General features: G+C 46.9%; 1 protein-coding gene across 11 annotated transcripts in view; it reads left to right on the top strand.

The window, feature by feature from the left end:
- Positions 1 to 25,282, top strand: part of agrn (agrin) — a 260,122-nt gene that overhangs the window by 191,538 nt on the left and 43,302 nt on the right. For 6 of the 11 annotated variants that reach the window (XM_056421999.1, XM_056421994.1, XM_056421998.1 and 3 more), the window contains 8 exons: positions 399 to 620; positions 7,650 to 7,847; positions 8,239 to 8,439; positions 13,812 to 13,954; positions 18,929 to 19,034; positions 21,424 to 21,543; positions 22,136 to 22,300; positions 23,938 to 24,081. In XM_056421999.1, coding sequence (XP_056277974.1) covers positions 399 to 620; positions 7,650 to 7,847; positions 8,239 to 8,439; positions 13,812 to 13,954; positions 18,929 to 19,034; positions 21,424 to 21,543; positions 22,136 to 22,300; positions 23,938 to 24,081 — 1,299 coding nt within the window. The remainder of the gene's footprint in view (positions 1 to 398; positions 621 to 7,649; positions 7,848 to 8,238; positions 8,440 to 13,811; positions 13,955 to 18,928; positions 19,035 to 21,423; positions 21,544 to 22,135; positions 22,301 to 23,937; positions 24,082 to 25,282) is intronic. The other 5 variants (XM_056421995.1, XM_056421997.1, XM_056422003.1 and 2 more) reach the window with 1 other exon arrangement.

Genomic DNA, 25,282 nt, shown 5'->3' on the forward strand with positions numbered 1-25,282 from the left:
CGAACCATTGTTCGTGGAGTGTTTCATCTCCATGTCTTTACCCCCCGCAGACTCTTGAAAAAATTCAGGGCAGCGCACAAAGGGGAGGAAGTGACATAGTAAGCTGGGGAAGCCGAGGTGTCACAGGAAGCAGGGTTTGCGTACCACATCCCATCGCCTTTTTTTCAATTTGTTTTTCTCTAACACAAAACCCTGCAGCTCCCCACAAAGTTATGCTTCAAACTTACCCTCCCCCCCCTTCCCCCCGCCACCACCCTCGACCCCTCAGACCTCTCCAACCTCCTCTCCTCTATACTCCTTCCACCAGGCAGCCTCTGACCCTCTCTTCTTCTCTCCCGGGGGCCCCCGGTCGGTCGGCCTTTTTTTTTTCTCCCCTTCTTTCTTTCTTCTCGATCCAGATCTCAGCATACCGAGCCCCTGCCGGGAGAAGGCGTGCGACCACGGCGCGGTGTGCGTGGTGAAGAACGGCGAGCCCGTGTGCGAGTGCCCCGAGGCGTGCCCGCAGGCGGCGGACCCCGTGTGCGGCTCCGACGGCCACAGCTACGGCAGCCCCTGCGAGATGCGGGCCATCGGCTGCGCCCTGCAGAGGGTCGTCCACGTCCAGCACCGAGGCCTCTGTGGTGAGTAGCCCCCCCCCCCCCCCCCCATCACACAATACACAGCCATATCTCATCCGCCCCTCCCCCCTCCATGAAATCAGTACGAGACGTGTGCGTTTGTTATAGCCCACAGGTAAGGGAATGTAATTAAGCTCAAATTAATTAACGGCGTTGCCCTGGAGGCATCGCTTGAATCCACAGACTTTAACAATGAACACGTGTGGGATTATCATGTTCCTTCTTTCCATTCATTTCCAATAAAGTCAAAATACTTCATGGATCGTTTCCTCCGTCCCGCTCGCCCATCGCTCTTCTTCCGCCTCCACACCCAACACCGAGAGTCCAATTTGCCGGGCGTTTGACCTTTAAGCGAGGACGCACGGGGCGTACTCGCGTGTGATTGGTTACTCGAGTCACTCGGCTTCTCGTCTCGCTGAGTCCGAGCATCGGATCGTCATTAGTGCTCCAGCGACAGCAGGGCTTCAATTGGGGGGGGGGGGGGAGGGGGGGGATTACAAAATCTTCAGATCCTCGAGGCGGGCGCACGGCCGACGCCTCGTTCCAGCTCGGTCAGCCCACTTAGCGAACGCTCCCGACGGCTCGGTGTCCTCTCGGAAAGCCAATTTTCTTAATTGGTGATTGAGCGTCTCCCGTCCAGCCGTTCGCTTACAGAGGGTGACCTGTCTCCTGTCTAGAATGTTTAAGTCCCCACCCCCAAATTGTTGATATTGGACCCCTGGCCCGTTCTCTCTCGGGTTCCTTCGCCCACTCTGTTTCCCACTCCAGTGGAGTTGTGCTCTTCTGCATTATCTTGAAGAGCTTAACAGCGGCGGACGTAAGCCCCCCCCCCTCCTCTGCGGCGATGCGTTCGAGGAGGGGCCGGGCGGTCGGCCTAACGACCACTGGTCTCTCTCTCTCTCTTTGCTGCTATGAAATCGCATTCTTACGTTCCGCTGCCGCCTCCCCCCCTGCCCCACGTGTCCCATCAGTCCCCCTCCCCCCTCCCTCTCTCTCTCCTAGCCTGCTCTCTAAATTGAAAACCAACCACGAGGACGGAGCGCTGTTTGGTCGCAGGTAGACAGACGGCAGGCCCCCCCCCCCCCCCGCCCCCCTCCACCCAGGGTCCCTCGGTGATGATGAATAGTCTTTATTTTTAAAAAGCGAGGCGGCAGAGCGATCCCCCCCCTCCCCTGTAATCCAGCGCTATGGATGGCTCTTGGCTCCCAGAGGGAACAGGCCTGCGTCGGCGCGACGGTGCCATAAAAATGCCGAGGCGTTGGCTCGCCCGCCTCGAGCCGGGCCCGGGGAACGACGGCCCGCGACAACGTGGGTTATTCTGGGCCGTTCGCACGGCTTCACTGGGCCTCATTCGGCACCATGACAACTGACTGACTAAAGCTATTATCTCACCTAATTACTGCAGCACATTCTCCGTAATATACTCTACATGTTTACGGAGCGGAAAGGGAGTGTGAGGCGTACGCCGCCTTCAGGTGCATCGGAAATCAAAGGTAAAGGTGTGAGAAGGGGGGGGAGCCTTTCTGCCACGTCCAGGCAATAACGCATCATAAACCAAAATAACGGATTCGTTTTTATGACGTGCTTGTTTACCCAACTGTGCCGATAATTGGCATTATATGTGTGATTTATTGTGGTCATTCTCACTTTATTTGCTTTAAAAAAAAATCTGCATTCTTGAGTGTGTATCCATGTGGTGTGATTTGACAAAATATAGGAACAAAAATGTTGTTTTGTTATTTCCATCCAAATGCACATCAAGGTGTACGCTGTCAGACTCACGGCTTTCAGGCGGCAAAAGTTTAAGAGGCGCCACAATAGACAATAACTGTGAGCTTTATTGTGTGTGTGCGTGTGTGTGTGTGTGTGGCTGACGACAGCCTCTCGTGGGCCCAGCCATAATTTCATTTCCTTCCCGGCGGGCTGGAGACATAGCGGTTATCTCTGCGGCTCAGGTGCAACCCGATAGCGATATGAATGACATTTGTTATTATTCCGTAGATTCCCCCCCCCACCCCCCCTGCATTTTGAGTGGCGGGCGACCTTGTAAGGCGTGCTGGGAGAGGACAGGTGCGCTCAGTTAATAACCCCCCCCCCCACCCCCTGCCCTGTAAAAAGGGCATTTCATCCGGCTGTACCCAAACAGATGAGAGCAGAGGCGAAGAAAGAAAACAAAGCCCCCCCCCAACACACACACACACAGACAGACACACCTCCCACAGGTCTTTGAAATGATATACATAGTTGAGTAAGAAATATAGGTTGCGGCAGCGTGGGAGTGGTCTGAGCGAGGCGGTGTAACGAGGGCGGCGGGGGGGGGGGGGGCGTAATTGACACGGGGAGGGATGGATGGAGGGGGGAGGGGAGGAAAAGCAAGTAAATACGGGGGGGGGGGGGCTCAAAGTCTGAACATTTCAAGGCGATGGCGACTCATAATCAGCGACGACAGACGTTTGGAGATGACTGAATCTGAGGCGTGGACGGTCTTAACGTTGCCCGGTTACGGTGTCAAATCCTTCCCCCCCCCCTTGCTCCGCCCCCTGCAAGTTTGAACCTAAGGCTCCCCACTTCCTGTCTGATTTTAGAGATGCGTGTTGTGTTGAGGGTCGGGCAGCGTGGAGAGCCGGCGGCGAGGCAGCAGCAGCCGATAAGGGAGCGAGGCCTGATGAAAGCAGAACACTCGACACGGCCACATTTAGAGCTGCCAGGCCCCCGTTTAAAATATATATATATATATCAAAGTTTTAGAACATCTCAATTTCTCCAGTTTCTTTTGAAATGTACACAGTTTAATTTCTCAATGTACTCTGAAATTAAAGCACAGAACAAATAAAGAGTCGGAGATGATAAATACATAAATTATGGAATCCTTTTTTTTCAACAAAATGTCATTTTTGACTCGTCAAAGTAAAGACGAGTATCCGCCTCTTGCAGATATAACAGCCGAGCACACTCGTGGCATTCTCTCTCCAATGAAGATCAAATATTGGTCAGAAATTTCTTCGACTTTCTGAACCAGAGGGTAATTTCTCGAGAGAAAGATCCGAGTGAATCCTTCCGACCAATAAGGGAAATGTCCCTAAGCTCTTTCAGGTGGGGGGGGGGCCTCGACGCCGCCATCTCGGCGATGAACTTCACCCGACTCAAGGTTGTCCCAGGGGTCTGGCGCTCAGCAGCGCCCTCCTCCACGGGGGACGGCGATGAGCGCTGGACACACAGCGAGGTGAAGCGATCGACCTTCGGGCCGAAGAGTTCAATTCTTGTCTCATCGGACCCGGAGAATCGTTTCCTTCATGCTCTCCGAGTCTTTTAAGTGTCGATTGGCAGTCAGGCTGTCTAGGTGTGTGTGTGTGTGTGTGTGTGTGTGTGTGTGTGTCTTCAGGAGCCGCTTCAGCTCCTCCTCTGCTCTCTCGTAACGTCCTGACTGATGGAGTGCTGCAGACAGACTCTCCTACTTTTGCTGTCAAATTCCCGAAGCTCTTCTTTTCCAGTTATTCTGTCTCAAGCTCCATGAAGCTTCATTTTTTTGTTTTTTGTTTGTTTTTTGGTGGTTGTTCTAAACGTCTTCGGTGATGGAGCCTCGCTGTGCTCCTGGAAACAGTTTGGCACCTTTTTATTTTTTTTATCCGCCTCCTCAGATCTGCTTCTCGGTGTGGAGAGTTTGTATATATGGTTTATTTTTTATTTTAGGAATTTCATGGCTTAGGTTTTTTTTTTCCGCCCTCCGAAAAAGGCGCACACACACACCACCCATCCATCGAGATGTGTCATGCTTGTTCAAATGAATTGAGTCTCCTACAGGGTTCATATGGTGAAGGAAAACTTGGAAAAGTCATGGAATTTTTAAATGTTTTTTTCCAGGCCTGACCTAAAATCTCAAAGGATTCGGAAAAGTCTTGGAGATTTGTCGTATTGATATATTCATTTACGCTGAGTTTTAAATAATGAATATGCTTTTAGGGATAGGCTCTCATACAGAAGAACACACCTTAACTGAAAAGTCCGGTAGCCATAGCAACAGTATTTTAGGGAAGCGGTCGGGATAATCCACGATGCCAGGGGAGTGTAGATTTAACCATGCATGGCTACATATGGACAAGTACTCATTGTTAAATACTAAAATGTCTCACTTTTTCATGGATACACCGAGATTTCACAAAATGTTTGGTTATGGAAATTAGTTTTAAAGTCCTGGAAGTCCATTGGTCACCATGTGTATGAACCCTGTATAAAGATTCAAACTGATTCCACCCTGGAACACATGGGAGTTTTATATGTGTGAGCGGCCTCATTGAGCACCACAGCAGCTGTTGGCAACACAGCATGTCAGAGAAAAGACAACAACTCATTTAATACCCCTTAATTGTTAAACGGCTGTTGGTCACACTGATGAATGTTAATAAACAGGACAAAATATGTGATCGCTGCATCTGTAAATAGCCCGTGAGCGCTATTACACGATTAGCAGTGCAGAGCTGAGGAGCTGGAGTCAGGCAAAAAAAAAATTTTAATCGGGTTAATCACAGGTTTCTGTGGATTAATCATGATTAATCACATATTACCGATATTCTCGGTATATTTTGTGAGAACATAGAGATTTATGACAAAAGACGGATATATACATTTATACATTCTTCTATACAATGGTGCTGCAACTCAGCAGTTATTTAGCAGTTTTCTTCCATATGGAACATTAATACATCTTCATCCTAAACAGAATGTTTAACCCTCCTGTTACCTTTCGGGTCAATTTGACCCCATTCAATGTTTAATGTCGGTGTTCTTTGGGGTCAATTTGACCCCAGGCTGTTTTTCACTGTGTCAAACATATAAGAAATATCAACTTTTTTATTTATTTAAAGGGCTATTTGGGTAGTCAACAAACAAACAAAGTACCTCACACTTAAACTTGGGAAGCAATATTAATTCTAATAATTTTCTGAAAGTTTTAATTACTGGGGTCAAATTGACCCCGAGGGTAAAATATGTTAGTAAATGTAAAGGTAACAGGAGGGTTAAACAGAGCATTTTTCTCTTGTTTGTCAACCATTAACTCCACCATGATACAATCTAAAGGCCTCTAGTCTTCCTCTAGCAGCTGCTGAGGCAAACTGACTGTGTGGGTTTTCTTCATGAACTGGGCCGTGATGAAAGGGACGGCGGGGACACCGCTGCAAAGCTGAAACCTCACCGGCCCGGACACGGACAGGTGGACAGATTGACAAGTAACTTTTTTTTGCTCGGTCCCGATGCGCGCGCACGGAGCTCTGTGGCGCGCGAGACGGAGATCAATAAGTGTTAACGCAACGCGTAGAGACAGAGATGACATGCTGCTGTGGAGATACGATCAACAACAGACGTTTAGTTTAATAAAAGAACAAAGACGTGCTATAGAGAACATGTCAGGGGGCGGGCCAATCTTTTTAATGTCATGCGATCTACCGACACTACGCCGCGATCGACTGGCAGGTCGCGATCGACGTGTTGAGACCCTGATCTACAGGAAGTAAAAGTCGTAACAAGGTTTCCGTAGGTGAACCTGCGGAAGGATCATTACCAATGAACAGCACGACCGTCTGCATGAGAGCGGACAGAGTTCCAGGGCTCTCAAGTTTTGAAGACAGGCAAGCGTGAGATTTCCATCAGCACCCGATACAGCTGACCGTTGCGCGCCGGCATCGAGCCGAAAAGAGTTGTTGACGGGTGTGCTAGTGACTATTTTTTTGCTCCATCCCAATGCGCGCAGACCGGCGTCGGAGCTCTGCAGCGGAACAATCGATCGGCGTATTGAGCACCCCTGCATTCAAGCATTAAATAGCCGAGAGGTTTTTTCAGCGTGAGGAATTCGATGTGTGGCGGGAGTGCGTGAGATAAGACTGAAATGCGTGAGTCTCACGCTCAATGTGTGAGACTTGAGAGCCCTGTAGTTCAGATTGAAGTGGTGTATTGGAAGCTCATTTTGCAAGTGACTTTCTTTCGTCCCAATGTGCGCGCACACGCCGGCATCCGAACTCTGCGGCGCGCGAGACGGAGATCGGAGTCGTGTTAACGCGACACTAGAGACAGAATGACATGCTGCTGGTTAGAGACGACCAACAACAGACGGATTGGAAGCTCATTCTGCGCATGCGTTAAATGCGTTAAAAAAAAAAAACTAGTTAAACCTGTAATTTAATTCACTGAGTTAACGCGTTATTTTTCACAGCACTAAAAAAAAAAAAAAAAAACATTACTTTGCTACTTTTAACATCCATTTGAGGGATCATAAAAACATGATCGATATGAAATGCGCCGGTAATGTGATGGCGGATTAGGATTAATGAGTTGTGACGAATTTAATCTATTTTCAAATCTACCATATGTCAGAATATGATTTTATTTGGAAGAATATATATATTTTTTCTCAAGAATATATATAGTTTAAAGAAATATCTATTTATTTTTAATGATATCTATATATTTTAATAATATATATTTATATTAAAGAATACATTTCTATTTGAAACAATATATATTTATTTTAAAGAATATATATTTATTTTATAGAATATGATTTTATTTGGAAGAATATATATATATTTTCTAAAGAATATATGTAGTTTAAAGAAATATCTATTTATTTGTAATATCTATTTATTTTAAATAATATATATTTATATTAAAGAATACATTTCTATTTGAAACAATATATATTTATTTCAAAGAATATATATTTATTTTAAAGAATATAAATTTATTTTATAGAATATATATTTATTTTAAAGAACGTATATATATATTTTCAAGAATATATATTTATTTTTAAATAATATATATTTCTTTTAAAGAATATATATTTATTTTTTAAGAATATATATTTATTTTATAGAATATATATTTATTTTAAAGAACGTATATTTATATATTTTAAAGAAAATATATTTATTTTAAAGAATATATATTTATTTTAAAGAATATGTATTCATTCATCACAATATTGTCCAAACATTCTCTGTATTTATTGGAGCCCTTTCCTCTCTTTTCTCTCTCTAGATGATGCCTGTGCCAACTGCTCCTTTGGGGCAATCTGCGATGAACAGAGCGCCAAGTGTGTGTGCGCGTCGGAGTGCGTGGACTCCCACCAGGCCGTGTGCGGCAGCGACGGCGGCACCTACGACAGCGAGTGCGAGCTGCACGTGCGGGCCTGCCAGCAGCAGATGGACCTCCGCGTGGTCAGCCAGGGAGAGTGCAGTAAGTGATGCATGCATCCGGACCCGTAGCGAGGTCCTTGGCAGGCTTCTCGAGTGCACGACATCCATGGGTAAAAAAAAAAAAACACAGCAAAGATGTACGGAGGTCTCTAAATTAAATTTTAAAAAAATAAAAGTAGAGCCCTGGCAGGAACAGTCGAGTACAGCCCGCAGGCAGGCAGGCAGTTCATATTGGAAACCAAGTTTGACAGATGGAGAATCACTAAGGGAGCGAGTATATGTCAGCGGGAGGGGAGGAAGCTGCATGGATGGCATCTCATTTAGAGATCCACCAGAAAGGTCTATTGTGTGTGTGTGTGAAATACATTTTTTATGATTTCTTTCTGCGCTGACCCCATCGCGCCCTCTCTGATTATTTTTCTTTTTTATAGAAACATGCGGCAGCGTTGTTTGCGCCTGGGGGGCCCGGTGCGTCCAGAACAAGTGCGAGTGCCCGCAGTGCCCCGGCGAGGCCTTCCACCCGGTGTGCGGCAGCGACGGCACCACCTACGACAACGAGTGTGAACTCGGCGCCTCCTCCTGCATGCAGAGGAGGAGGATCGAGGCGGCGAAGCCCGGCAGCTGCGATGAAGGTAGGAAAGAGTGGACCTCTTTATGAAACGGTGTGATTATGCAAACTAGAATGCGGCCATTGAAATGGCGTAATTATCTTTTATCAGCCTGACCTGCGGCATGGCATCCAGTCATGTGTGGGTTTTTAATAATGGTCCCCTGCCCGCCCCAAGCCCCTCCCCCCCCCCAGCAGCGCGCCAACAGGCTGACAAGTCGTGCTGCGTGTACATCAAACATGACCTCGGAACAGAAAGGGCTTCTGGGTAATTAGGTTCTCTCTAATCTGTTCTCTTGCAACAGTACATTCTCGCCAGCGTCTTCATCAGCCTCACCTGTGGGCTCATAGTAGAGGAAGGGCTTTTATTTGTAATTGAGCCTTTACATATATATATATATATATATATTTATGATATATATAAAATATTTATTTATATTTATATTTATTTTATATATATATTTATATATAATAATAATAATAATAATCATTTATTTTATATAGCGCTTCTCAAGACACCCGAAGTCGCTTTACAGTCCAGAGTCCAGTAGTCATACATCCACACAGTCATCCCGGTGGATTATATATCTATTTATATATATATATATATATGAATGTATATATATATGTTATATTTATATATAAATATAACATATATATATATGAATGTATATATATGTTATATTTATGGATAAATATATATATATATATGAATGTATATATATATGTTATATTTATATATATATATATATATATATATATTTATATATATATGAATGTATATATATATATATGTTATATTTATATATATATATATATGACTATATATATATGTTATATTTATATATATATATATTTATATATGTTATATATAGTATGATATCTCAGTGAGAAGCCTCCCTTTGCTTCTTCCCCTATTTGATGTAGCTGCTTTCAGTCGGTTATGGATCTTCCCCCCGTTTCACTTGTTTACGACAATAAAAGCCTTTTAAGAGAGAGAAAAAGAAGTCTTAATGTGAAATATCTGCAGGAACGCCGCTGCTGTATCAATATGAATATAGCCTCCCCGGTTTGCTCGTTTGAGCGTACCTGCTTTCGCCTGGATTTCCTCGCAGAGTTTACCGGGTACACGTTTTTTATCGACTCCCCCTCCTTCCAATTACGCGTGTAGGCGTGTGACCGACGGCCCTTGACGCCGAGTGTCGCCGCTTTCCACGCCCCGCAAACGAGATCTAATTCACACACGCACACACAGAGACACACACACACACAGAGACACACACACACACACACACTCGCTGTCCTCTTTTCGTTGGTTGTATCAGGCAAAACGGCTCTCATCCACCTCCTCAAGGGCATTGCTGTATTTTTTCATTCATTCTCTCTCTCTCTCTCATACAGTCTTGAACATCCTTTTTTCCCCATTTGGATTCAGAGAAAACCATCAGGTTTACACAATAGAATCTTTTGCACCCCTCTCCATTGGATAAATTATGCCTCTCGACAAAAGGGGCGTCACCGCTCTCACAGATGGGGGTCGAGGTGGGTAAATATTACCCCATGGGGTCAAAAAATACGCGTCCTCTGTTCCCTCAAAATATGACCCCGGACCCGCCACAGGAAGTGTGGATGCTTCTCCGCTGCTGATGGATTTATCCCCACATTGATAAAGCATGTGTTGTGTATTCACAGCAGTCTGACTCAATGAATGAGACTTAAGAAGACTGAGTATTTTCTTGCTCTGTTTGTAGACAGCGGCAAAGCTCTCCATCACCACCCACTCCATACCTCATATCTAAAACAAGCCCCGGAGAGGAAGTGATCATGTGATTTATTCGCTTACGCACACCTGACTTTAACACCACCCTCATTAGTCTTCCTGTGGGGAGGGCGAGCGTAAAAGTGGAACTTGTTTTTATCCCCCTTTTTTTGTTGTTTTAACAGTCATGAAAAACGACACGTTGGCCACACGGGGGGATGTATCACCTGTTTCATTTCACACTCGGGTAGGCCTGGCTTCAGCTTCTTTTTTTGCCGACACTGACAAATTGGCGTCGGAGCGCAGCGCGTCACCGGCGGGTTTAATCGACTCGACGTTTAATAAACAGGATTATGACGGCAGCGTCACGCCCCCCCCCCCCCATCCCATCCCTTCTCGCCCCCTCCCTCCTCCACGGGGCGTGGCGCTCCATCCCTCCCCGTCTGGAGGAGCTTTATTTGGACAAACACGGCTGTCATAACAGCCCGACAGCGTTGAGGCTGATAGATGGAGCGAAAAACAAAACGGCCAAGAAGAAGATATCGCCGGGCGCGGACGGATCCGCTCGAGCAAACGTCTTCAAGCTGCTTCCCTCTTTAATTAAACGTATTCGTCCTTGTAATGTTTTTTTTCTTCTTTTCTTTCTTTCTCTCCGTGCGTCTTCCTCAGACGTTATTTCTACTGCTTTTCACTTGCCTCTCTCCTCTCCGCCGCTACATTCCGTCTCCTTGACTCTGGTTTCTGACGTGACGGGACGGGCGAGGCGCAGGGAGGATTAGCCGATGGAGCCGTCGTAGCTGGAGATGTATTAATTGAAAGGTTGATAGGCAGCGCGTGGGTGGCGGGCACGTCAAAGGGCACCAGCTAATTAGGACCCTCCCCCACCCCCCTCCTCGCGCTTCACTTGTATTTATTCCGTTCTGATGTCTTACCTACCCCTCTTATTTATTTATCTCGCCTCTGCCAGAGGGCCTGAGTGGAATATGAATTGGCTACTCCTGCAGTACCCCCCTTTCTGTCGTGTCTTTGCTGAGCTGGCGTACAGAACACAGACACAAGTAGCTGCCCCCCCCCCCGCAGTTATTATCGTTCCCTCCATCATCCAATCACATCCCTGGAGCGGGCTACCACCTTAGTCCTCAAATGACACCTGAGGAACCTTTGTAACGGATCCCAAAACATCTTAAACTAGAACGGGCACTCGGTAGAGCGCATACCTTCGCATATCACAAGATTGGGCATTGAATTATGAACATGTTGGCATTAGTTGCATGCCAATTGGATAAAAATTTACCGTGCTATGGTAAAAAGAAGATTTTAACCTTTTCATGATCTTGACCTTTGACCCAATTGATCCCAAAATCTAATCAAATGGTCCCCGGATAATAACCAATCATCCTACCAAATTTCATGCGATTCAGTTTAATACTTTTTATGTTATGCGAGTAACACGCATACAAATGAATAAATAAAAATAAATAAATAACTACACGGCGATCAAAACATAACCTTCCGCATTTTCAATGCGAAGGTAATAAATACCACCTTGTCACCACCGTAAGAGCATGAGCCTCATACGGGTCCATTAAGACTATGAAACTTTACATGAAATGCGCATCCGTCCGTAACATCTTTAGCCGTACCGTCAAGTTTGTATTTTAACATAAAATAAAGGTGCGCCTCCTTTTAATATTTCAAAATAAAAGTCAGATTTAGCTCTAAGAGGAAGTAAATTAAAACATATACAAAATCATTAAATTAATACAATATAAAAAGGCAAACATCAAAACCAATAAAGCAGATACAAAAGAGGGCAAACAACACAAAACAATAAACCTTTAAAGGGGTTATTTACAACCTTTTTTGTTAGACGATACCTGCGATATTGGCACCCGCCAGTCAGAAGACGTTATTCCGAGCGTGAGGCCCAGTCACAAAAAAAATGTCACGCTTGAATTCGCGACTGGGGTTCGTAATGGATGAGCAGCCGGAGCAGCAGACTCGGGGATCGCGGGTCGGAGGTTCCCGGCGGAGCGAGTCGCTAACGAGTCCTGATCGGCCCTCGACACGAAGCTCCGGGCGCCACTGCTGGACACTTTGCTAATGAAGTGGAGGCGCCACCGCTGTATCGACGAACTCGCGAGCTGTCACGGCCCGTTGCTGACGACCCGTATCAAAGAACGGTGCCCCCCCCACACACACACACACACACACACCCCGCCCTGCGACCTGCTCCATAACCTAAGTGGCACTTCCATCACTCCGGCATCGATTCCACCATTAGAGGCAATGCATCAATACGGACGGGGAGAAGAAATAACACCTTGATCATCTGATGTTTTTCAGTCTCTCGTCTGCGCTCGGAGCTTTCAGTTGGACTGCATTCCTTTTTTCTTTGTTGTTGTGAATAACAGATGCTTTTCAAATGAACGTTCCTTCAGCCCACGGGTTGCCTCTCGCAATATCTGACATTCTCTTTCTATCCGCCATGCTGATGCCGTCATTCCCTGCTTTCACCCGTGTCGTAACTACCCTCCCCGGAGTTCAACCGGAGGTGGAGTTTGCAGCTTCAAAAGCCGGATTCACATCTCCCCTCCACGCCCGCCGTCTGCCACCTGCACTCTCGAAAACACAGACATGTGTGGTTCCCCTTCGGGAAACAGATTGCTCACCTCGTGCTAACATTCCCTTACCTCGTGATAACGTTTCCTTACCTTGTGTGAATATTCGCTTCCCTCAAGCTAATGTTCTTTTACCTCGTGCTAACATTCAACTACCTTGTGCTCACTTTACTTTTCCTCATGCTAACATTCACTTACCTTGTGCTAACATTCACTTACCTCGTGCTAAAGTTTGCTTACCTCATGCTAAAGTTTGCTTTTCGTGTGCTCACGTTCCCTTACCGTGTGCTAAAGCTCACTTATTGTGCTAACGTGTGTGCGATGCTTCGTAACCTCTTACCAAAGTTGAAAGTTATCTTAATTTTTCAATGTTGAACATACAGAAAATCGAAGATACGTTTGTCTCTTTTGTCCGACATGAAGTGAAATAATAGTAATAAAGTGATAAATCATGATGACTTTATCACTTTATTACTATTATTTCACTTACCATGAACTTACTAACTTCGATCCAGAGATGTCCGCTGTTAAAAGACAGATAAAAAGCCGTTCAGGTTCACAGTGACTTTCAAGTCTCAGTCGATAATTAGATTTTTCCTTTAACACTTTGCAATTAGTTGGATTCTCATCTCGGGAGGCAGGCAACCATAAAGTTGGCCCTGCCACTAATTCTCTCCGCACACTTGGAGGCTAGAGTTAATAATTCGCTCACCCTTTTTTTGTCTCTGATTTAATTGAAATGAAAAGGATGCCTCGCTGGTAGTGCGGAGATGTTGCGCCTAATTTATTTAAGTCAATCTCTTTCCCTCACTACAGTTGGTCATTAACTTGCACTCCAAGGACTGCCTTTGGTCCCATCCCAAACCCCCAACCCCTCCCGCCAGTGCGAGGAAAATGTAAATTATCCTCATTTTGTGACGCATCCTTGTGTGTAAACTCAGCTTTAACTGAAAGAGAAGTAAAAGTAGGACCCCGTATACCTGCGTGTGTTTTATTGACGTGTGTTTTGTGACGCAGACTGCGGCTCAGGAGGGTCGGGCTCGGGGGCGGAGAGCTGCGAGCAGGACCGCTGTCGCATGTTCGGAGGCTCGTGGGACGAGGACGCGGAGGACGACCGCTGCGCCTGTGACTTCAGCTGCCACAGTGTGCCACACAACCCGGTACGGACGCCACATTTACAGCGCTCGCGTGAGAGCTGCATCTCCGGGGATAGTTGCACATCATTTCCACGACAAAGCACTTCCTGTTGGTTGCGTCTCGTTACTCATCATATTTGGACTTTTTCTTGAGTATAAAAAAGTGATCCGGGTGACAGTTGTCTCTGCTTCTGTAGCTACAGGAGGAAGTGCTTCTTAAAAGTTCTCAAATTTGTCGCAATGTGCAAATATAATAAGTTTTTTAGATCTTAAGTTTACTGACTCCGTAATAAGATTTTACTTTATGTCTAAAAACAGCCAAGGCTTTACTTTTTCGGAAGAAAATAAACCCGAGAATATACAAAAATAAATAGCTCATTTTTGATAATACTGAGATGCATTAATGTCCGGTCATCAATTTAAATACACTCAAAAAAACGATTCAAGCCCTTCTTAGAGGTGACACATTCAAATATAGTTTGATACATTTAAATAAATCAATTACAAAACGAAGATATTTATATTGAATGGGTGTAACACAAAATGTAGGAATACTTTCATTTATTAGATTTATTTAGGTTACACTCACAAAAACGATTCAAGCCCTTCTTCGAGGTGACACATTTAAATATTGTTTGATACATTTAAATAAATCAATTACAAAAATAGATATTTATATTTAATGGGTGTAACACAAAATGTATGAATACTTTCATTTATTAGATTTATTTAGGTTAGATGGTGCGCATATCAACTCAAAATAAATGTGTTTCATTGAGGACTACCCTTTGCGCATGCGCCAGCTGAAAATCAGTTGTTGACATGAGGTGAAGACACTTTCAGGGCTGTATGGTGGTGTAGTGGCTATCACTGTCGCCTCACAGCCAGAGGGTCGTGGGTTCAATACCCAGTCTGGGTGTTCCTTCTGTGTGGAGTTTGCATATTTTGTTAGTTAGTTAGTTTATATTTTGAGTTGGACAAACACAAATTAATTTAATTTAATGAATATCGTTATTTTATTTTAGATGTATTTGATACAAATGAGTTGGACTAACTTAATTACATTTTATTGCACTGATGTGCTAAATTTGAGTTGGAGTTGCATATAATTATTGGATGGAAAACCTGCCAACAATTTAATTGAGTTCATCCAATGAGTCATTTCTTTGAGTGTAGTTAACTCTGCTCTGTGCAATTCATATGCAGATATATTGTATCCTGGGACAGGGACGTCTATGTGTACAGATTGTAAAGCCCTCTGAGGCTAATTTGTAATTTGTGATAATGGGGTTTACAAAATAAACTGAATTTAATTTAATTTAATATTTCACGTGTGAAAAACCTGTGGACATACAGGCAAAAAACGGTCCTAGAACATGTATTGCACCATCGACATGTCAACTGATAACAGTTTGAGTAATCTATCTTGTACTGATTTTCATGAACTGAAAAGGTTTCTTTTGTAAGAAGTAAACATTGGACCACGTCACGTTAACGTCATGGTAACGACCTGTCAATCACAAAGCATAAAGCATGCCCCTGCTTCATTGTTTGACTCTAAATGGGACCATCATGTTACTGAACAAAATGAAAGCGCTCACGAGTGAGGAAAAAAACTCATGGTAACAAGACACAGGTGGGACCAATCAGGGGCGGCTAACCTCTCTAGCATATCTGTGATTGCAACACAGTACCCTCTAGGGCCTCCTGTACGATAAATGAAGCAGCTTATCAGCTTCTAGCCTCAGGACCGTAACCCTTCAGTCTACAGGGAATTTGCCCCCCCCCCTATACGGGACCCTCAGTAGCTTTACGACCTTGTAACGTCCCCCCTTCAAGAGAACGGGGCGGGGGGAGGGCTTGGAGAAAAGAACAGTCATGCTCTCACACACGGCGATTTTACTAAAACGAAGCGTTGGGTGCACTCTCAAGGTGGGAGGGGCGTTGCGCGGGGTTGATGAGACACTGGAACGGACCCCACAAATCTAGCCAGTTTTCTTTGAGGCGACATGGAGTGGTAAGTCTTTGGAGCCAAAGACTGTAGGAGGGGCGACCTGCGATGAGAACGGTCCGCAAAGCCTTTCATCCGAGCTGAAAGAGAGAGGAGAGCTGGCCCAGCCAGCCTTCCTGCGATGACAGCTGATCATCATATGGCATGGATGGAAAATACGTGATCATCATGACCTCTCTGGTGACTTTGGCAGGAGGAAGCTTGGTCAATGGGATAGAGCCATCGATGAGGGAATGTCTGTCAATCAATCCATCGAATGTGACAAGGGCGATGAGGGGGAATGCAGCGCGGCTGGAGCAAGCCCATCTTACTTGAGATGGTATCTTTACACACGGACAAGCCGCTAAGCCATCGCCACATTCGTTCTTGCTACTCCCGGATGGCACAAAACAGATGAGTGAGCCAGTGGATGACCTTGAAGTGAGAGAGAGCAGGAACAAACAGTTGGGACACTCGCTAGGCGCTGGGATTCATGATTTTGCCTCTTTAACGTCTGACTCCACTTGCCAGGAAAAGGCGATCATGGTTAAGTGGAAGGATGGTCTTGGGCTCTACGCAAGTGGTTTTGGGATCGAAAAAGAGACAACAAATCATCGTTTTTTGATGAGACCCGGGACGAAAGAAAGAGGTTGAATCTACTCTAAGAAAAGAAGTCCTGGCCTCTGGGGGGAGTTGGGGGGCTTAGCCTTTCTATATATTCCAGACTAAAAACGGTTGCTCTGCACCCCAGCCAGTGTCTCCCATTTCCGAGGGGCGCTTTTTTTGCCAAATTCCTTGCTTCCACCGCATAATTCCGCCTGCTGCGTTGTCAACTTCCGCGACAGTACATGCAGAACGTTGAGACAGTACTCCTCCAATTCCTCATTGGGAAGCATCACCCTCCAATAACTGGGGCGCTGGGGGGGGAATGGTGGAGTATGGAGAAGGGATCTCTCTTCTGAGAAGAGAAGAGATCCGCCTGGGGGTGGTCTTGAAGGGAACCTTAGAAGAGTCAGAAGAACATGAGAACAAGCAGCAACAGAATGAAAAATATTCCTAATAAAGTTAGTAAACTAGTTAGCAACTTTGAACCTTTTTGAAACCTTTTTCCTGTCTGGGTGGAGGCTGGCTTGATACTGCACTGGAGATCCATTTTCGCACTTCTCTGCCTTGACATAGCTGATTATCAGTAGTTTCTTTGCAAAACTTGGCGGACATGGTTAACATGAGATTTGGCTGCTGGGGAGAAAAATCAGTAGTCATCCCAAATTCCCGCAAACCCATTCACAAAAGCTTGAAAAAACAGCGTGCATTGCACAGTCCAAAAGCATACAAGTACTCATAGTTGAATCCAGTCTTCCACTATCCCCTGTTTTATCTAACCAAGTGATATGCATTTTTAAATCCAACTTGGTGAATATCTTCTGGCCGTTGAAGCAGTTCAAAGCAGATGACATGCAGGCGCAGGATAGCGGTTCTGTCACCGTAATGTCATTAGTGAGTGTCTGGTCTCTCTCAAGTCTCGACTTTCTTTCTTCTTTAAAAAAAAAAAAAAATCTCCGAAGGGAAGATATGAAGAGGATATGATATCCCTGATGAGAGAGATGCAAAAATATGAAATTGCATGCTCGGTATGGTCCTTATTTATAGTAATCCGTATGGGGCTCAGTGCAATGGGTACAGAACAACAAGCGCAAAATAGGCACTGCACTAAACAGGATGATTGACTAGGCCCCAGTCTATAAGGCTTTCCCAGCCCCCTGTCTATTAACACACCCTGGTCAATGGTCTGAGGAGGGAAGTCTGCGGGAAACTTGCACCAGCGCCCTCCTTTGACTGGTGATCTTTCCCGGCATGAAAGTTTTGTTGATGACCCTGGCCGCCAGTAACACAACCCTCCTCTCCCCGTGAGCTGCGATGGTCCGGTAACATGAGCTAAAATCCCCCGCTGGCGACGCGCGCTCCTCGAAATTCTCTGAAGGACATCTCGGTTGCGTCGGCGCGCCTCTCTTTTCGAAGACGGTTTATCGATCCGGATGCAGCGATGAGGATTTCCAGATCCCGGGGTGTCCAGCTGACGATTTTGAAACAGTTCTCTTGCTGCCTCCGTGGCAGGCGTGGTCAAAAAAAAAATGCATAGTCTCTAGTCTAATCCGCCAAATGGTAACATCTTCCGTTAAATGAGACACAAAATAAACGCCACTTTACCATGATCAGATAAAAAGCTGCTGTTGTGTTGAAAAAAAATCACACTGTGTACCAAAGGCTCTGCTGCAATTGAAAATCTCTCCTCTCCTCTCCGGAAGAGCGCAGAGGAGGACAGCCTGACCTGGGTGCAGGAGTCAGCTGGAGTATTGACGTATTGATCTCAGATGAGATGACGCCACCGGAGGAATAATTCTTCCTGAACCCCGCCTGGCGCTCTCCTCAGCTCTTGTATCCGGCCGACTTTGTCCAGTCTTTCCTCGTGAAAAAAATCGTCACGCCTGTACCGAGACACGTGCGGTGTGAGCGTCGTTGGTCGGGTCTATAATGTGGTGGTCTGCTTTGTTACTCAGACACTTAGGGAAAGGGACCCACTGCACACCGGGAGACACAGAGATAAAAGTATTGTACTTTACTATTTTTCGGTTCTGCAGTGAACAAATGAAGCGCTCACGAGGCAAAAACTTTCAAGAGCCCAACATAACCCGACCTGATCAAGCAAAAACCAGACGAACTGACAACTGGAACAAGAATTTCATCATTTACGAAATGAACATCATGCTGTATTGAAACTAGAGATTGGGACCATACACTCGTCTTTACAATGTTTAAAGTAATAAATCAAGAGAAAGGTAGAGTCGTTTTCTAATAGACTTCGATACAATCAGACTTGTTGAACGAGTTGAAGTCACTCCACTCACTTTCCAGAGGCGGAAGTTGCCGAAGCTCCCTTCGTAGGTCGAGTCACGGCGGCCTGAAACGCATCGTATGTAACACCCGACTTTCTGTGATTCCTTTTGTAGGTTTGTGGCTCCGATGGAAAGAACTACAGCAACGAGTGCCAGCTGAAGAAGGCCAGATGTGAGAAACAGGAGCACTTGTTGATTCAGAACCAGGGACACTGTGCAGGTCGGTACACCACTCCGACCGCGATGACCTTTGCACACTCGCCGAGACTCATTGTCATCGACATCCCATCTCTCCACTCATTCCATCCATTACTGGGAGAAGTAACGGTCCTTGGAATACAATTCCGACTCCCGCTGCCGCGTGTGACCAGAAGGAGTGAAGAGGGTCAGGGTTAAATACGCCGCGCGTGTGTTTTTTTCTCTCGCTCGGACAAACGTCGAGCCGACGCGCTCCAGCCCTTTTTTTTCAGCGAGGTTCATATCAGGAAAAAAAGGCGGCGAGCTATTCCCTCCGGGGGCGGCAGAGATCACAATCTTTCCCCCGGACACATGTATGGATCGAGCTGATAAGCGATAATTGTGGCTTATACTGCCCCCCCCCCCCCCTCTACCCACCACCCGGACGTTCAGACAATAGAAACCACAAAACTTGTGCTCTCATAAGCTTGCGTTTTACCTCTCGAAGCACCACTCCCCCCCCCCCCCCATCCACCACCTAGAATAATATACACCCCCCCCCCCTCTCTCTCTCTCTGCATGTAAGTGGATGGCGTTTATCCATCAAAGATGGTCGTCAGATCCGCGGCTCAGTAGCAACGGTTAGCCCAAACAGCAACACAGGATTTCGTGTGATCTTTCGATTACACCTCCCACCCCCCTCCTCCCCTCATGGGTGTAAAATAGAAGGAGGATGGAGAGAGTTGAAGGGAGGGGGAGACAGTGTTTTCACACATATCCCTGCAGATGCTTCCCCTCTCCTAAGCTGGCCTCCACGGGCACTGACTGTTACGCCTCTCGACCATCCGTGGATAATCGATCCCCTTTTCCTTCTTTTTTGAAAGAGTTCTCTGTGTGTGCGAGAGCTCTGGGCTCTCCTCTCCTGCTGGCAAATGGGGGGGGGGGGGAAACTCAGATCTTGGGAAGTTTCACTGCCCCAAACTTCATTTGACCTCAGCTGTAGAAACTTATCAAATCACGCCCGCTCCCCGCTAACCTTGTTTATATTTTTTTCCGGAGGTTCTGATCATGAAAAGGAGTCTCTCTTTGGCGTACGGTGTCATCTGCCGCGTGCACTTTTGTGGAGTGTTTGCCTGTGATGGCATTTACAAACTCACGTCTGGGGCAGGAATTTCAGTCCAATCCAAAGCAAACACTTATCGGTTTACGAGAATGTCAAAGACGAGCGACGAACGCTGCGGCGGGAGGGAGCACAGCGGCGGGAAAGTGAGGGGGCATCGAGGGGGAAAAAAAGAAAGGAAAGAAAAACCCTTGAAGGGTGGAAGAACATATGAAATTAAAAGTTCCCCCCTGTCCTAATAGGCTCTGCACGGATAGCCGAGCGGGGCGCTGGAAAGTGGCACGTTTAATGAAGTGTGTCCAAAGCCCGTCTCTGGAGTGGGAAAGCACTGGAAAAAGAGCCGGGCGAGTCATCGCCATGAGGCCGAGGCTCACATCCACACCAATAACAGCGTGATGTATGGCCCCGGTTTCTCCCGCTCTCCAAACTGTAAATGAGCAACACAGGGAGAGAAAAAAAGAGATCGGGAGAGGAATAGAGGGGGATGGGGGGGGGGGGGGGTCTTTCTATCTCTACAACTTTACTTTTCACCCCAAAAGCCCGGGGAGGTTTCAAACTATTCTATTTCCGCCTCGGCCATGAAACAAAACCCCGTCTTTATTCCTCTCACTGCATGTCGTTTCCCCGATTTCTGGAGAAGCGGCAGTTTTTTTAATTATTATTTTTCTTTCTCCCCCTTTCCGTTAAACGTAGTTCTTTATTCGGAGCTGGTTTTGAAGGCCGGCCTCTTCCTCGGACAGAGCGAGCTCTCCGTGCCAACAATGCGTGCGCACGGGCGGACGCTGCTGCCACACGCCTTCACATTATGCGACGAAGGATTTATTTTCTTTTTTCATTCTTTATTTGTTTATTTGTTTGTTTGTTTTGGAAGGTTCGTAGGGCAGCAGTCCAATTACATAACATGAGACGAGGACAAACGGTGAGCACATGCCTCCTCGTAGGTGGTAAATGTCAGCTGCTTCACACATTCGCCAGCCGGCGACGCCGGTAATAGCATCATTCCCCCCTTAGTCTCTCTCTCTCTCCCCCCCCCCCCCCCACACACACACTCCCCTCCCCTGATTTTGAGCCATTGTAGAGAAAGTAGTAAATAGAATTGTTATCTTGAAGCCGGCTGGCAGCCTCTCCACCTCTGCCCCCTCAAGCCAATCTCATTGTTGGCAAAAAAACAAAAAAAGTTACATGTTGCTTGGAGATTGTGTTGTCTCCCCCACCCCCCCCCCCTCATCCGAACCCCCTAACCCATCGCAATCACTTAAAATGTTGCTGTTCTTCTTTGTCTCCCTTTTCTTTTCTTTGTTCCCGCCATCAGCAGCTCCAGCCACAGCTCTGCCCGAGCCGACGCCCCCCCAGCACTGCAGTCTGTCCGTGTACGGCTGTTGCCACGACAACACGACGGCCGCCATGGGAGTCGGACTGGCCGGATGTCCGAGTAAGTCCCCAGGTTGACCCCGCCGCTACTTCCATGTGATATGAGTTGTGCACACGCACACACACACACACACACAGAGAAAAAGAAAATGAAGGAGAACTCTCGATACGATCAGGCTATTTCAGCGTATGGGACTTATTGTCCTCGACTGCAATCACGGGACCAAAGTTGCAGAGCTGAGAACGTTTCATCTTAATCCGAGGAATAATTATGATCATGTTTGCGCCATATCAACGGGAAAAATCTCTTCCTGCGACGATCTCGGCGAACGATTGCACGCAAACGGGGGGGGGGGGCGGGGGGGGAGCGCCTCATGCAGCCGTTAGCGAGGGGACACGGCGTGGATGCAGACTTAGAAATAAAGATATAGAGATTTAGCAGAGGGGAAACTCACCTAAGCGCACTTTATCCAGCTTTTTAACACATTTGTGGAATAGGGCTTAACCAACGCCTGAGCCCAGCGTGAATGTTTTGCCGTAGTCAGCGGAATTCAGCTTCAGTGAGTTTTGTGTCTCAGAGAGTCTTTTTTCAAAATGAGAAAATAAAGGCAGAGTGGGACTTGTGTTCAATGTCGCTCAATGTCCCTCCTCAGGTACCTGTCAGTGTAATGTCTACGGCTCCTACAAGGGGACGTGCGACCCGGCCACGGGTCAGTGCTCCTGTAAGCCGGGCGTCGGGGGACAGAAGTGCGACCGCTGCGAGCCGGGCTTCTGGAACTTCCGTGGCATCGTGACGGAGAACATCAGCGGCTGCACGCGTAAGACATCTTCTTCTTCTTCTTCTTTCTTTGAGCCTGCGCCCGGCTGGGCCGATGCACCCGTTCCATTGCCTTTGTCCATGTATATATGTTTGTTTTTGTAATTACTTGATTCCTTAAAGATCTTTTTCATTAAGAAGTCAGTTCATGCAAATGATGAACATTTTAAAACACATTTTCTTTTTTACTTTAAGTGGTGTCTTAACTCGCAGAGGGTTGGGTGTTTTAATTGGATAGTCAGGTAAGTTATTATTATTTGTATCGCCCAATTAAGCCCAAATCAGTTTGCTTCAGGGCGACTTTACCATGTTTAGAAAAGGGGGACACACTTCAGGAAGAACAGCAGAGGAGAAATTTAATGACATTTTATTCAGTTTATTTTGTATAGCCCAATATCACAAATTACAATTACAATCTGTACACATACGACATCCCTGACCTTTGACCTCGCCCCTTTTGGGGGCGGCTGTAGCTCAGTGGGGTAAGAGGGTCGTCCTGCAACCCCAAGGTTGTCGGTTCGATCCCCGCTCTCCCCATTAGTTGCAAGTCGAAGTGTCCTTGAGCAAGGCACTGAACCCCCAGTTGCTTCCCGGGCGCATCACTGCAGCCCACTGCTCCTTAATAACTAAGGATGGGTTAAATGCAGAGAACTAATTTCCCCTTGGGGATTAATAAAGTATATATCTCATCTCATCTCACATCGGATCAGGAAAAACTCCCAAAAAATAGAAAAAGACATTTCACAGGGAAAAAAGGGAAGAACAATTCTCTCTTCCTGGTCTAACGGACCGCGACAGCGCTGTGTCTATCCCGAAAAACCCAACTCCCTGGTTCCTCTAGAGTTCACAGATCTCTCCGTGGTCAGAGACTTCTTTCTAACAAAGGGAGATAAGAAAAGAAAAAAAAGTGTCCGTGGGTTCCCGGCGTAACTGTTTTGTTTAAACGAAACTCGCTGCTTTGGGTTGGAGCCAAGAACCCGGACCAAGAAAAACCAAATCTACACGGGGAGATTCTGCTGGAGGTATAAGAGAGAGAGAGAGAGAGAGAGAAAGAGATTTCTCCCTGTATCGAATTGTCAAAACAAAACAAAAACTCCACACCTGTATCGAGCCAACCGTTTTCATTTGTATTCGAGTGGAGAACAGGGGTCACGACCCCCCCCCCTTGTTTGTCCTGGTGTTAATGGGTGTCATAGGACACGCCCTCCCGGCGCCACAGAGAGCCCTTTCAGTGGACAGCAGGAAGTGTGCCGGTGCCTCCTCACCGCGGCCTGACCTTAACGAGGTTTACGCGGCGAGCCGGCAGCACACCGAAACCACATCAACAGGAGAAAGAGAAAAACCACATCATTGATTCTGGGAACATGATGGGGGTTCTGTCCTTCCCTGGGGTTGTTTTCTCGAGTTTCTGTTCTCCTCCTCCTCCTCCTCCTCCCTCTGTAGCCCCCCCCGAGGCTGCTGAGCTTTGCACAACCCATGCCTCTCTTGAGACACCGCGGATGTATCAGGGGCAACGGTTGCCTCAACCACACCGTGGACGCGATGGACCCAGCGAGTCGTATCCCCCCCCTCTGTCCTCTCATTGTCTTACTTACCTTCCCTTCTTTACCCCCCCCCCCCTCTTCATCTCCACCGCAGCGTGCAACTGCGACGCCACGGGCTCGGTCCGGGACGACTGCGAGCAGATGTCGGGCCTGTGCTCCTGCAAGACGGGAACGAAGGGCATCAAGTGCAACGTGTGTCCAGACGGAAGCAAGATGGCCACGTACGGCTGCGACAAAGGTGAGGACGGAGAGTCACACACACACACACACACACACACACACACACACCTCTCACGCCGCCCACGAAACGACGTGGGCCTCGAGCACAGCGCCCCTTTTAATTTATATATTTCATTTTCACGCCGTACGTGTTTACACTCGGGACTAATAACGGAAAACGACCCGTAGTGATTGCACAAGCGCCAACGCCGCTCGAGGGAAAGGTTAGTTCCTGCAGCTCCTTGATGAAGATGCACCATCAGATATCGACAGGATGTCAAGAGCTTAATGAAGCCGGCGGTCCCGGCACAGTGGTGGGGCAGACACACACACACACACACACACACACACACACGCCGCCACACGCCCCGGCTAGATGAAAAGACAAGGTGCCCGAGAAGTGGTGGAGCATGAAAGCAGGAGCCCGTGGGTGGTTGGGGGAGGGGTACTCTAAGCCTCCGTGATGTCGCGGCAATGCAAAGAGCCCACGCACTCACAGCCCGGCAGGTGGACGGTGGGGCTCCCCCGCTCTCCCCTCTCCCCGGCTGCAGGCTCAAACTTCCAAGGCTTCAAACGCTCCTTTGGAGGGTGTCGGAAAAGAGATCTGTGGAGGCAACGGAGGGAAAAAAAAGCTTAACACAACTTTTTTTTAAAATGCTATTACAACAGTCAGGCAGTTTGGGTTGAATATAAAAGCCGTGGTCCACGAAAGCATGAATAATTCACCCTGTGTGACGGCGCTCAGGTAACTAGGCAGCTTTTTTTTTTAAACATTGCATTACCTGCCCGCACGACTGGGAAGACACGGAAAGAGAGGTCAGGCACTTATCATAATGGAACACGCACGTTGCATAATCGACCAGTGTGAGGGCGCGAGGTGTGTGTGTGTGTGGGGGGGGGGGGGGCGGGGGGGTGAGGGCCGTGTCACGGTCATTAAACCAGCGGTGAAGTCGGGAGAGCCTGTTTCTACTCACGAGAACATCCGACAGCTTTGAAGCAACAAGTCGCGTCCATTTTATGGATTATAGCCAAATATCACGAAGAGCAAGACGAATATTTAATGTTGCAGCAGATAAGGAATCCCCCCCCCCCATACACACACACACACACACATGTACATACACAATAGACAAAAAAGCTATTTGAGTCGAAATGGAAGAAAACCTCAGGAGGAGGAGGAATCTCTCTCTCTCTCTCCCGGGACGGACGGGCGTGCGACA

This window comes from Pseudoliparis swirei, chromosome 9 (genome assembly GCF_029220125.1).
Source record: "Pseudoliparis swirei isolate HS2019 ecotype Mariana Trench chromosome 9, NWPU_hadal_v1, whole genome shotgun sequence".
Taxonomy (NCBI): Eukaryota; Metazoa; Chordata; class Actinopteri; order Perciformes; family Liparidae; genus Pseudoliparis; species Pseudoliparis swirei.